General features: G+C 39.0%; 1 protein-coding gene across 1 annotated transcript; it reads right to left on the bottom strand.

Annotated features, from left to right (window-relative positions):
- Positions 1-11,142: 11,142 nt before the first annotated feature.
- Positions 11,143-11,538, bottom strand: LOC138873843 (uncharacterized). Its single transcript, XM_070152326.1, has one exon. The coding sequence runs from the start codon at positions 11,536-11,538 to the stop codon at positions 11,143-11,145; it is 396 nt and encodes a 131-aa protein (XP_070008427.1).
- Positions 11,539-12,393: the final 855 nt, after the last annotated feature.

Genomic DNA, 12,393 nt, shown 5'->3' with positions numbered 1-12,393 from the left:
ATCAGGTGGCCAAAGAAATGATCCGACATGGCTTTAAACTGGGAAAGGGACTTGGGAAATCATTGCAAGGGATAGTTGAACTTATCACCCTACCCACCAGTGAAAAGTTCTTCGGGGTAGGCTTCCGACCCACTCCAGCTGATATAAGATGGGCAGATGATAGAAAGAATGATGGTTGGGTCTTGGCTCAGCCGGTTCCGCATCTGTACAGAACATTTGTCAAGCCAAAATACCAGAAGAAAGAAGAAGATGAGGCCTTTACTGCCGAAGAGATTGAAGAGATCTGTGGGGCAATAAGGAAGATACTATATGAAACCCACATGGCCCAGCCAGGGGAGGGCTCAAGCATCACTAAGGTGCTGTATATGGGACCCAATGCCAAGCTGCAAAATTGGAAGGCTGCGCCATTCCCAATCAGGCGGGAGTCCCGATAGACCTGTCCTGCCACTTTTTCTGCATCGCGAGTTATGTCAGGGTGTAACTCGGATGTTTTTATTTAGTTTCTTGTCTTTTAATTTCCAATGTAAACCCTGTTATCTTCAAATTCAAAGAAATGAAATCATATTTCATCGTCCATCCTTCTTTATTCTTTCTGATTTTGTTATTTTTTCTCTTTTTTCTTTCAGCTCTAATAATGTGGCTTTAAATAACATGACATGCTTGCGGACTTCATGTCCAGATCCAAACACACTGTCTAACTGCGAAATAATGAACCACGAACCGGAATATGATGAAGAAGAGGCTTTTAAGGAAATAAATCGAGAATTGGAACAATTTGAGAATAAACCTAAGCCAAACTTAAATGAAACCGAGCCGGTTAATTTGGGTAGCTCTGAAGAAGTCAAAGAAACCAAGATAAGCATTCATACAGATGAAAGAACCAGGGACGCATTGATCCAACTTTTGTTTGAATTCAAAGATATGTTTGCTTGGTCATACGATGACATGCCAGGATTAAGTTTCGATTTAGTGGTCCATAAGTTGCCAACCTACCCCGATTATTCCTCTATCCAGCAAAAACAGAGGAAGTTCAAAATTGATATCAGTGACAAGATTAAAGAAGAGGTCACAAAACAGTTAAAGGCGGGAGTGATCCAAGTGGTCCGATACACCACATGGCTGGCTAATATAGTTCCTGTGCCAAAGAAAGATGGGAAAATTCGGGTGTGCGTTGACTACCGATATCTGAACAAAGCAATCCCCAAGGACAATTTCCCTTTTCCAAACATCCACATCCTTGTTGATAACTGCGCCAAACATGAAATACAGTCTTTTGTGGATTGTTACGCAGGATACCACCAGGTGTTGATGGATGAAGAAGATGCAGAAAAGACAGTTTTTACCACACCTTGGGGCACTTACTGTTATAGAGTCATGCCATTTGGTCTGAAAAATGCCGGGGCAACCTACATGAGGGCCATGACTGCCATTTTTCATGATATGATGCACCAAGAGATAGAGGTGTATGTGGACGATGTAATCATCAAATCCAAAACCCATGACGACCACGTTCGGGACTTGAGAAAATTCTTTGAGCGGCTGCGCAAATATGATTTGAAGCTGAACCCAGCCAAATGTGCATTTGGGGTACCATCCGGCAAACTCTTGGGATTCATAGTCAGTCGGAGGGGCATCGAGTTAGATCCAACAAAGATAAAGTCTATTCGGGATTTGCCTCCTCCAAGAACCAAGAAAGATGTTATGAGTTTGTTGGGAAGATTGAATTACATCAGTCGTTTCATTGCTCAGTTGACCTCCACGTGTGAACCCATATTTAAGTTGTTAAAGAAAGATATGACAATCAAATGGACAGTTGAATGTCAAGAAGTTTTTGATAAAATCAAGGAATATCTATCAAATCCGCCAGTCTTGGTCCCACCTGAGCCAGGGAGGCCTCTGTTCTTGTACCTGACCATCTTGGAAAATTCTTTTGGCTGTGTCCTCGGGCAACATGATGTGACCGGAAAGAAGGAGCAGGCCATTTACTATCTGAGCATGAAGTTTACTAGTTATGAAGCCAAGTACACTTTATTGGAAAGAACTTGTTGTGCTTTGACATGGGTCGCTCAGAAGCTGAGGCATTATTTGCAAGCTTACACCACCTACCTCATAACCAGGTTGGATCCTTTAAAGTACATATTTCAGAAACCAATGCCCACTGGGAGATTAGCAAAGTGGCAGATCTTGCTCACGGAGTTTGACATAGTCTATGTCACTCGCACGACAATGAAAGCCCAGGCATTAGCGGATCATTTGGCTGAGAACCCGATTGATGATGAGTACCAACCTTTGAGAACTTACTTCCCAGATGAAGAAGTAAATTCAGTTGAGGCAATATCTGAAGACACTCATGCTTGGAAAATGTTCTTTGATGGGGCGGTAAACGCAAAAGGTGTTGGAATTGGGGTAATTTTGATCTCACCCACTGGTCAGCACTATTCAGTCACAGCTCGGCTTCGGTTCTTCTGTACAAACAACACCGCCGAGTATGAAGCTTGCATTATGGGTATAAACATGGCAATCGACCAAAATGTCGAAGAGTTGTTGATCATGGGAGACTCAGATCTGATTATCCGGCAAGCCCAAGGAGAATGGGAAACCCGAGATGTTAAGCTTATCCCTTACAAGAAGCATGTGGAAGACCTCAGCAAGCGATTCAAGTCAATAGAGTTCAGGTACATTACTCGTTGTCACAACGAATTAGCCGACACACTTGCTATTTTGGCCTCAATGTTGCCGTATCCAGGCAATGCTCACATAGATCCCTTGGAAATTCAAATCCGGGAAAGGCATGGTTATTGTAATACAATTGAAGCAGCACCAAATACCCAACCATGGTACCATGACATCAAAAAGTTTCTGAAAACTCAAGAATACCCCGAGCAAGCCAGTGGAGACCAAAAGAGAACCATTAGACGGCACGCGAGTGGTTTCTTTTTGAGTGGGGATGTCTTGTACAAAAGAACTCCGGACCTCAATTTGTTAAGATGTGTTGACGCAGAAGAGGCTGGAAGAATCATGCACGAGGTACACGCGGGAGTATGTGGGCCCCACATGAATGGGTATGTTTTAGCAAAGAAAATCCTTCGAGCGGGTTATTACTGGATGACCATGGAAAAGGACTGTTTTAGTTTTGTTCAGAAGTGTCATCAATGTCAGGTGCACAGTGATTTGATTCATGCACCTCCCACAGAACTGCATCCCATGTCTGTACCTTGGCCATTTGTTGCCTGGGGCATGGACATCATTGGGCCAATCGAGCCAAAAGCCTCAAATGGACACATATTCATACTAGTTGCCATTGACTACTTTACAAAATGGGTTGAAGCAATCACTCTTAAGTCTGTCACAAAGAAAGCTGTGGTAGATTTCGTGCACTCCAATCTTATCTGCCGTTTTGGCATTCCTGCAACTATTATCACAGACAATGCTGCAAACTTGAATAGTCATTTAATGGGTGAGATATGTGAGCAATTCAAGATAATGCACCGGAACTCTACTCCTTATCGGCCTAAAGGCAATGGTGCCGTTGAAGCAGCAAACAAAAACATCAAAAAGATTTTGAGAAAGATGATTCAAAGTTCCAGGAAGTGGCATGAAAAGTTGTCGTTTGCATTGTTGGGATATCATACTACTGTGCGCACATCAATTGGAGCCACCCCGTATCTTTTGGTTTATGCCACGGAAGCCGTAATACCCGCCGAGGTTGAAATCCCCTCTCTCCGAATCATTGTTGAAGCCGAAATTGAAGACAATGAGTGGGTTAAAACCCGTCTGGAACAATTAACCTTGATCGATGAAAAGCGAATGGCTGCGGCCTGCCACGGGCAGTTGTACCAACAAAGAATGGCTTGTGCCTATAACAAGAAAGTCCGGCCTAGAAGTTTTGAAGTGGGGCAACTCGTTTTAAGGCGTATTCTTCCCCATCACCAGGAAGCAAAAGGAAAATTCGCTCCTAATTGGAAGGGCCCATACATCATCAGAAAGATATTGCCGAGAGGAGCATTGTATCTGGGCGATATCGAAGGAAATGATCTTAAAGCAGCTGTAAATGCGGATGCAGTCAAAAGGTACTATGTTTAGTCTTTCTGTAACAACAACATTGTCCGATTGGGAGGACGAAGGCTTTTATTCTCGCTACCCAAACACTATCTACCCTTTGCAAACCCATTTGTGTCGGTTACTCTTCTTTGATTGCCCTCTTTGGAACTTGAAAGTGTTATTGAAAAAAAGAAATGAAAAAAAAGAAGATGTTTTCCTGAACTACGTTCGACTTGATTCCGAAAGGATACGTAGGCAGCCTTTCTATGGGGTTCAGTCACACCAAAATAAAAATCCAAATTCCCTCAAAAGTGAAACTGGGGCAGATGTTGTAATGGTCCTGCGATAATCCCGCTTGAATGGTTCCAAAGTTGTAATTCGATCCAAATCATTTTTACCCAAATCCCTTCAAGTCCTTCCGATCAATCGGTGAGAATGTTCAAGGATCAGAGAATACAACTACTTGGATCCGATGCAATAAAAATGAGAGAAATAAAATGAGAGAGTCTTATTGGTGAAAACCCACACGGGCACCATAAGGCGACGGTGAGCAGAAAAATTGAAAATGAGAGAGTCTGGTTAGTGAAAACTCGTAAAGAGTACTATCAAGCGACGATGAGAAGAGAAATGAGAGAGGTCGATTGGCGAAAACCTGCAAAGGGTGCCGTCGATCAAAAAGAAGACACCCCCCACCACTGAAAGAGTCATGGCCAGGTTTCTCGATTTGGAGATGTGGTTCACAATGAGTTGGATAGTTGTGCATATCGGGTATCCAGTCCAAGAAGCATGTCATGTCTATTGAAGTCTCCATGCACCCCAGATAAGTCCTTCTTTCCCCCAAAAGGGACGCTTCTCCTTAAATTCATTTTTTCTTGTCCTTTCTTTACTTTTCCTTGAATCCCTTTCGGCCTAACTCTGTTCCGAAACTAATACAAAGAAAAGGTGGCAATATTGGTTTTACAGGGTTTTGTTTAATAAAAGCTAAGTCCATAGAAAAGTACCCAGCCTCAGTGGGTGCATCAAGTCGATCCCAACTGGCCATGATAGCCGATGCTCTGAAATCAGAGTTATTGAAAATGAAAAGAAATCCAAAGTCAAAAGCCCCTAGAAGCAGATTAAAATGAAAGGGCCAAAGCCCTATACGGGTGAGCCGTCATGATAAATTTTGAAAAGTTGAGTTCCTCGGTTTTAGGAGAGAGACCAATCTTTAAGAAAAGCCAGTAAGCGGCAGAGGTTCTCGCCAAAAGAGTTGGGCCGAGATCAAGTGATCAAAAACAATGAAGGCCACAAAACCGACCACCGTTTCAAACTAACAATTGTTCTTTGTTTGAAAATTGAAACAGGTGCAATCCAAAGCAACAATGCAAGAAGCAGGTGTAACCAAAATGGAAAAAGAAATGTGCAAGCACTGGAAATAGCTTAGCAACATTAATCAACCCAAAAGGTAAGTCTCCTCCAAATTCTTTCCTGCATTTTTTTACTAAAAAAATGAATTGAAAGAAAATAGATAAGAAAAAAAGGTAGTTTAGAAGCCCCAAAATCAATCTTTTACCTTTTTGCCAACATTAGGGCTCCAATCCCTAAGTTGAGATTTTAGACATAGGGTCTTCGTTCCCTAGTCGCATTTTGCGAACATTAGGGCTCCAATCCCTGAGTTGAGATTTTTAGACATAGGGCCTCCGTTCCCTAGTCGCATTTTGCCAATATTAGGGCTCCAATCCCTGAGTTGAGATTTTTATACATAGGGCCTCCTTTCCCTAGTCGCATTTTGCCAACATTAGGGCTCCAATCCCTGAGTTGATATTTTTAAACATAAGGCCTCCATTCTCTAGTCGCCTTTTGCCAACATTAGGGCCCCAATCCCTAAGTTGAGATTTTAGACATAGGACCTCCATTCCCTAGTCGTCTTTATTGCCAGCATTAGGGCTCCAATCCCTGAGTTGAGATTTTTTAGACATAGGGCCTCCATTCCCTAGTCGCCTTTTGCCAACATTAGGGCTCCAATCCCTAAGTTGAGATTTTTTAGACATAGGACCTCCATCCCCTAGTCGCCTTTTGCCAATATTAGGGCTCCAATCCCTAAGTTGAGATTTTAGACATAGGGCCTCCATTCCCTAGTCGTCTTTATTGCCAATATTAGGGCTCCAATCCCTGAGTTGAGATTTTTAGACATAGGGTCTCCATTCCCTAGTCGTCTTTTACCAACATTAGGGCACCAATCCCTGAGTTGAGATTTTTAGACATAGGGCCTCCATTCCCTAGTCGCATTTTTTGCCAACATTAGGGCTCCAATCCCTAAGTTGAGATTTTTAGACATAGGACCTCCATTCCCTAGTCGCCTTTTTGCCGACATTAGGGCTCCAATCCCTAAGTTAAGATTTTTAGACATAGGGCCTCCATTCCCTAGTCGCCTTTTGTCAACATTAGGGCTCCAATCCCTGAGTTGAGATTTTTAGACATAGGGCCTCCATTCCCTAGTCGCCTTTTGCCAACTTTAGGGCTCCAATCCCTAGAGTTAAGATTTTTAGACATAGGGCCTCCATTCACTAGTCGCCTTTTTGCCAACATAGGGTATCCACTCCCTCGTCGAGGTTATTTTAGATATAGGGCTCCATTCCCTAATCTCTTCCTCCTAAAGACACGCAATCCTTATTTTACTGCTTTCAAAAAAAAAAAATTAGATTTTAGTTACAAATAACTTACGAAATTTTCCTAGTGAAAACTGGGGCAGAAAAATTTCGTTCGTTTGTTTGTTTTGGTGTCTGAGCAGGTTTGGCCTCGAGACACAAGGTCTGAGACAACCAAAAGAATGAGTCTCAATCCAAAATAAAGAAAAGAAGAAAAGGAGCAAAAAGAAATGAACTCAAAGTGTTGATGTGGAGAAAGATGTGGACTGTTCAAGATATGATTGAAGTCACAAGCTTCGCATGTCCCGCCTTGATCCGAAAAGCTGAAGAAGAATGAACCAGCAGCTGCAGCTAACGAGCATCAAGATTCAGATCAGAGTTTGCAGGAAGAACCAGTCAAGATCAAGGACAAGTTTCACAAGACTCATAGATAGGAATCTTGTAACTCATACCTGATAGGCTTGTTTAGTTTCTCTTTGACTTTTGATATAATAACAGGATCGCGGACCGGAGCCTCGACGGAACCTCACTCGACTCCTCAACTCATCATTCCATCATTTTTCTTGAATTACACGCGACCTGATTCCCTTATAACCCGGGATATGTAGGTTGTCCAAAACCAAGACTCGGTTGCACCCTTTCTCTTTTCTCTTATCCTTATTTCTTCTCTTTTGAATAAAGATATGTTCAAAAATTAGTCACATGGCTCACCTTATCTTTGCTTGAAAACTCTTCATGTTTCCAATCAATGAGGGGCAGCTGTGAGCACCTAATTTTTGACAATATTTAATTTTTTTGTCACTTCTTCTATGTAAATATTTTAGGGGGTTTTAACATACAAATTTTTAGCTTTGTTATACTTTTTATTATAGGTTAAAAATACAAAATTTTAGAAGGTGAATTATTACTATTAATATTATTTTATTTTTATTCTTATTTTTAAATAATAATAAAAAATCCAAAATTTTTTTTTTTTAAATTTTCGGGAGAGATTTAAAAAAATAAGAAAAAGGGAAGTATTGAATTAAAAAAAAAGTAAAAGTAGGTGAAATTCTCTTTTAAAAAAGTAAAAGAAAGTGAAAAATTAAAAAAATAAAAGTAAAGTTTTGTGGAAATTTTTAAAAATAAAAAGTAAAAGAAAGTTGGAATTAAAAAATAATATAAAGGTAGCTGAAAATTTAAAAAAATTTAAATTAAAATAAAGTAAAATTTTTTAAAAGAAAAGTAAAAGAAAGGGGATTGGTTTTTTAAGAAAAGTAAAATAAGTGGAATTCTCTTTTAAAAAAGTAAAAAAAGTGGGATTTTAAATAAGATAAAAGTAATTAAAGTTGGAATTTAAAAAATAAAAGTAAAGAAAGGTGGTAATTCTTTTTATAAAAAAAAGAAAAGCAAAATGTAAGTGAGATTTCTTTTAAATAAAAAATTAAAAAATTAAAAAAAATCTGATTTTTTTTGAAAATTCTGCTATAAATAGAAGAGAAATATTTGAAGAAAAGAAGAGAAGAGAAGAGGGAAGAATATTGAGAGAAAACAAATTTTCTTCTTCTATGCTAAAGAGAATTTCTACTAGTTTTATTTTTTCTACCTATTTCTTTCAACAAAAAAACATATAGTCATTCATTACCTTGTTTAAAAAAAAATACCTCAAAAACAGGAGCTAAATCACACCAAAAATCAAATCCAAAAGCTTCAAACTCAATTTAAAAGATAGCCCAAAATACTAGCCCGAAGAGGTCGAAGTCGAGTTCGGTTCGAAAGGTTTCCGCTCGTTGCCTCTGATTGTGGTTCATTTGCACATTAAATTTGATGGTTGTTTGCTCCATATGTATTGAATAAGATCTTCATCTATAAAAGGTTCATTCTTTTCTTAACCAATGTTTCCATTATTTTTCTTTCACCGTATTTCCTTTTGATTTGTATATTATATTTTGGTTATCTACCAACTTGAAAGATATGAACAAAAAAATGAAGGAAGAGCATCAAGAAATAGAATTCGTGAAAGACAGAATGAGTTTCTTCAATGAGATTGCAGTTCATAGGGAAAGATAGGAAAATGTATTCAAAATGGAGAGAGAACGATGTAATAGCTTTGATCCAAATTAAATGATGTTAAGTCAATAGCAAATTTGATACCGACATGGGTGATTAGGTCCATAATAACTCAAATCATATATTTCTTCAATAATAATTCCATATTCATAAATCATGACCTTGCAATAATCTCAAAGTAGTTTTAGGAAGAAACATAATCATGAATATTTGTAGTTTGCTTTAAATTGAATACAATCCTTTTAGAATAATCGAGGCGCGCCATGCCAAATAAAATCTCAAAACTCATGGCCCTCATTTAATTAATTTGAATCCTTAGAAATCGAGGCGTGCCATTTAGTTGAATTTTCCATGGCCCTCGCAAACTTGAAAGTGCGTAGTTGCTTTAGGCGTGCTATTTTTAAAAAAAAATATTAATTTCCTAAACTCGGGTGTGCATTTTATGTGACCCAAATCCAAATCTCAACAACGTTAGATAAAATATATCGTGGACCGCGGGTGCATTTCATGTGACGTGGTTCAATACGTGTTTTATATGACGTTGATTTTTTCCAAAATTTTTTTTAATTAAAAGCGGCTAATAAGTTAAAAATATACCATAGGTTGAAACATGTTTTAAAAATCAGATAATAGGCCAATTGTAATAGTTTAAGCGACCGTGCTAGAACCACGGAATCCGGAAATGCCTAACACTTTCTCCCGGGTTAACAGAATTCCCTACTCAGAATTTCTTGTTCGCAGACTTCAAAAGGAAAGTCGAAATTTCCTCGATTTGGGATTTAAAATAAATCGGTGACTTGGGACACCAAATAAACTATCCCAAGTGGCGACTCTGAATTGAATAATTAATCCCATTTCGAATAATGTCACTTAAATTGGAAAAACTCCCTTATATACCTTCGGGTGTGTAAAAAGGAGGTGTGACAAGTCTGTCTTACCTACCTTTCCAACCCCAATGATCTCACCTTTCTTCCCATTTCTAAAGGATACATTACTTCCTTTTAGGTCCTCAAGTGAAAGGAACTGGTTCTTACTTCCAGTCATATGCTTTGAGCAGCCACTATCCATGTACCATATTTGGCTACTTCCCTTCACTTGGACCTGCAAAACGAAATTAGGGGTTAGTTTTAGGAACCCAAACTAGTTTGGGTCCCTTTCTATAGGCAAAAGGGTGAATTAAATTCCTTTTAGCCCATCCAGACAACCTATTTTTCTCTTGAACAAAGATTTTGTTCTTTTGACTGGGCTTTTATTTTGCATTACATTCACTTTTGTAATGACCAGTCTTGCCACAATGTGTGCAGATTTTGTTCTCAGAAAGTGTGATGTACTTGCTTTTGGGATCCCACTTAGGTGTTGGGGTCCCATAGCCAAATCCTCTCTTATTGCTACTATGGTGCTCTTGTGGCCAGGATAGTACATCAGAGGACTTATTCCATTTACAAGTTCTATATAGTTCATACTTCACCTTCCCTAGATCTTCTTTTAAGACTCTTATTTGCTCATCTCTCTTGTACAACTCATCCTTCATTTTTCCTAGATTTTCTTCTAAGGTGAGATGTGTGTGATCAACTTTATTTTTACCTTTTCTTAATATCAGTTTTAAATTTTCAGATCTAAGTTCTAAGATAGTGTTGTTAAGTTCAAGAACCTGGTTCTTCAGCGTAGTGTTTTTACTATCACTTTCACTAACCTTGAGTTTCAGATTTTTACACTTAGATTTTAGGACCACACATTTCCTAGACAGTCGTTCCTTCTCATTGTTTATGACCTCAGACTCATCAATGAAGTCTACCAGTAATTCAGATAGATTTTCTTTAGACATAAATTTAATTTTGTCTTTGAGATGAATCACACTTACCTCTTGTTCATTATCTGATTCTCCAATGGCCATAAGTGCTTGTTCATCTCCAGCTTCATCTTCTGAATCCTCATCTGAGCTTTCTCCCCAAGCAACAACCATAGCCTTTGTCGATCCTTTGTTCTTCTTGGGTTGAACCTGTTCTTTCTTCCTGTTTCTTCGTTCAACCCTTTCTTTCTTCCATTCAATTTCCCACTGAGGATAATTCTTGATCATGTGATCAGTCTTACCATATTTGTAGTAGCCTTCGTTCGTCTGTTTTTCAGGGGCCCTTGGTTTGTTGAGGGTTACACCTCTTGAATAACCCCTTCCTCTCATTAGATACTTCTTGAAATCCCTTATGATTATAGCCATTTCATCATCCTCTAAGTCTGCACCTTCAGCTATTCTGAGAGCTAGACTTCTTTTCTTCTTGGGTGCATCCATCTTCATGGTTTGCCTTCTCAGTTCATAGGCAGTGAGATTTCCAATCAGCTCGTCCAACTTGAGAGTAGCAATGTTCTTTGATTCCTGAATAGCAGTGATTTTGCTTTTCCAAGTTACTGGCAAGACCCTTATCAAGATTTACTCAACCTTGTCTTCTTCAAGGATAATTTTTCCAAGAGACTTAAGTTCATTTGTTAGTGTTGTGAATCTTGTGTACATCTCTTGGATGATTTCTCTTTCCTTCATGGTGAAATTTTCATATTGAGAATACAGCAGTGTTCCTCTTGATCTCTTTGCTTGAGGAGTTCCTTTATGGGCCACTTGTAGAGTATCCCAGATCTCCTTAGTAGTAGTACAACTTTGAATTCTATTGTACTCGTCTGGACCTAGTCCACACACAAGCCATTTCTTGGCCTTGGTATTCTTTTTCCACTTCTTCAAATCTTCAGCAGTATAGTTAGCTCTAGTCTTTGGCACATCCACTCCTTCAGCATTCTTCTTTGTAGTAGCCAGAGGCAATGTCCCAAAGTTCATAGGCTTCTCCTATGATGTGGTCTCTCATCCTGTTCTTCCACCAGGAATAGTACTGACCATTAAAGAGTGGAGGCCTAGCGGTGGATTGTCCTTCCTAGTTTCCAGGTGGTTCACTCATCTTGATCTGTTCCTAAGGTGTTAGCCTCTTCAAGGATAACCCGCTCTGATACCAATTGATGTTTTATACTTCAATACCACACAAGAAGGGGGGGAGTGATTTGTGTGGTACCCAATTTTCGCTTAACTTGATTATAGAAGGACATGGTTTTTCTATGTGTTCCAACTACTACTGTTGCAGAATAATAAATACAGAAAATAAAGAACACAGAGATTTTACGTGGAAAACACCTGGCTCAAGAGGTGAAAAAACACGTCCTACCTTCTAGTAGGATTTTTCCAAACTCTTCACTAAAATTACTCAGCTAAAAACTACATTTACAAAAACTCTTTTGTAAACTTAGGATTAACTCTAATCTCGTTGTGGCACACAGCCTCAACTGTTACGACAACTTCAAGTTAACTCTAACTTGAAAACTCTAAGTACCTAATACAATTGCTTCTAAATAAGTTGAAAGGCACAATGTAAAATCACTTACTACAATTGAACTAGAATAAAAAATAGACACTTGGAACTGGTTCTTCTATCCGGTTCAAGTAGCTTCAGGATTGCACGCTTGAATCACACATAAATTGCTTGCAAAATTGCCTTGCTATTTTGCTCTTAATTTACGTTTAACTTCTGCTTATGTGCATTACCTGTAAAAGAGAACTAACATTTAAGGAGTTAGCAATTAGAGATTGACTAGGATACAGATGCTACTCTTCCATGGTGGAAGAGTTCTAGTTGATCACATA

The sequence above is a fragment of the Nicotiana sylvestris genome, chromosome 7, assembly GCF_000393655.2.
Source record: "Nicotiana sylvestris chromosome 7, ASM39365v2, whole genome shotgun sequence".
NCBI lineage: Eukaryota > Viridiplantae > Streptophyta > Magnoliopsida > Solanales > Solanaceae > Nicotiana > Nicotiana sylvestris.
The sequence above is the reverse complement of the archived record's forward strand: the minus strand, read 5'-3'. Positions and strand labels throughout refer to the sequence as shown.

Bases quoted from the DNA above. Each gene is read 5' to 3' on its own strand.
- LOC138873843 (XM_070152326.1), bottom strand. From the start codon at position 11,538: ATGAACTTTGGGACATTGCCTCTGGCTACTACAAAGAAGAATGCTGAA.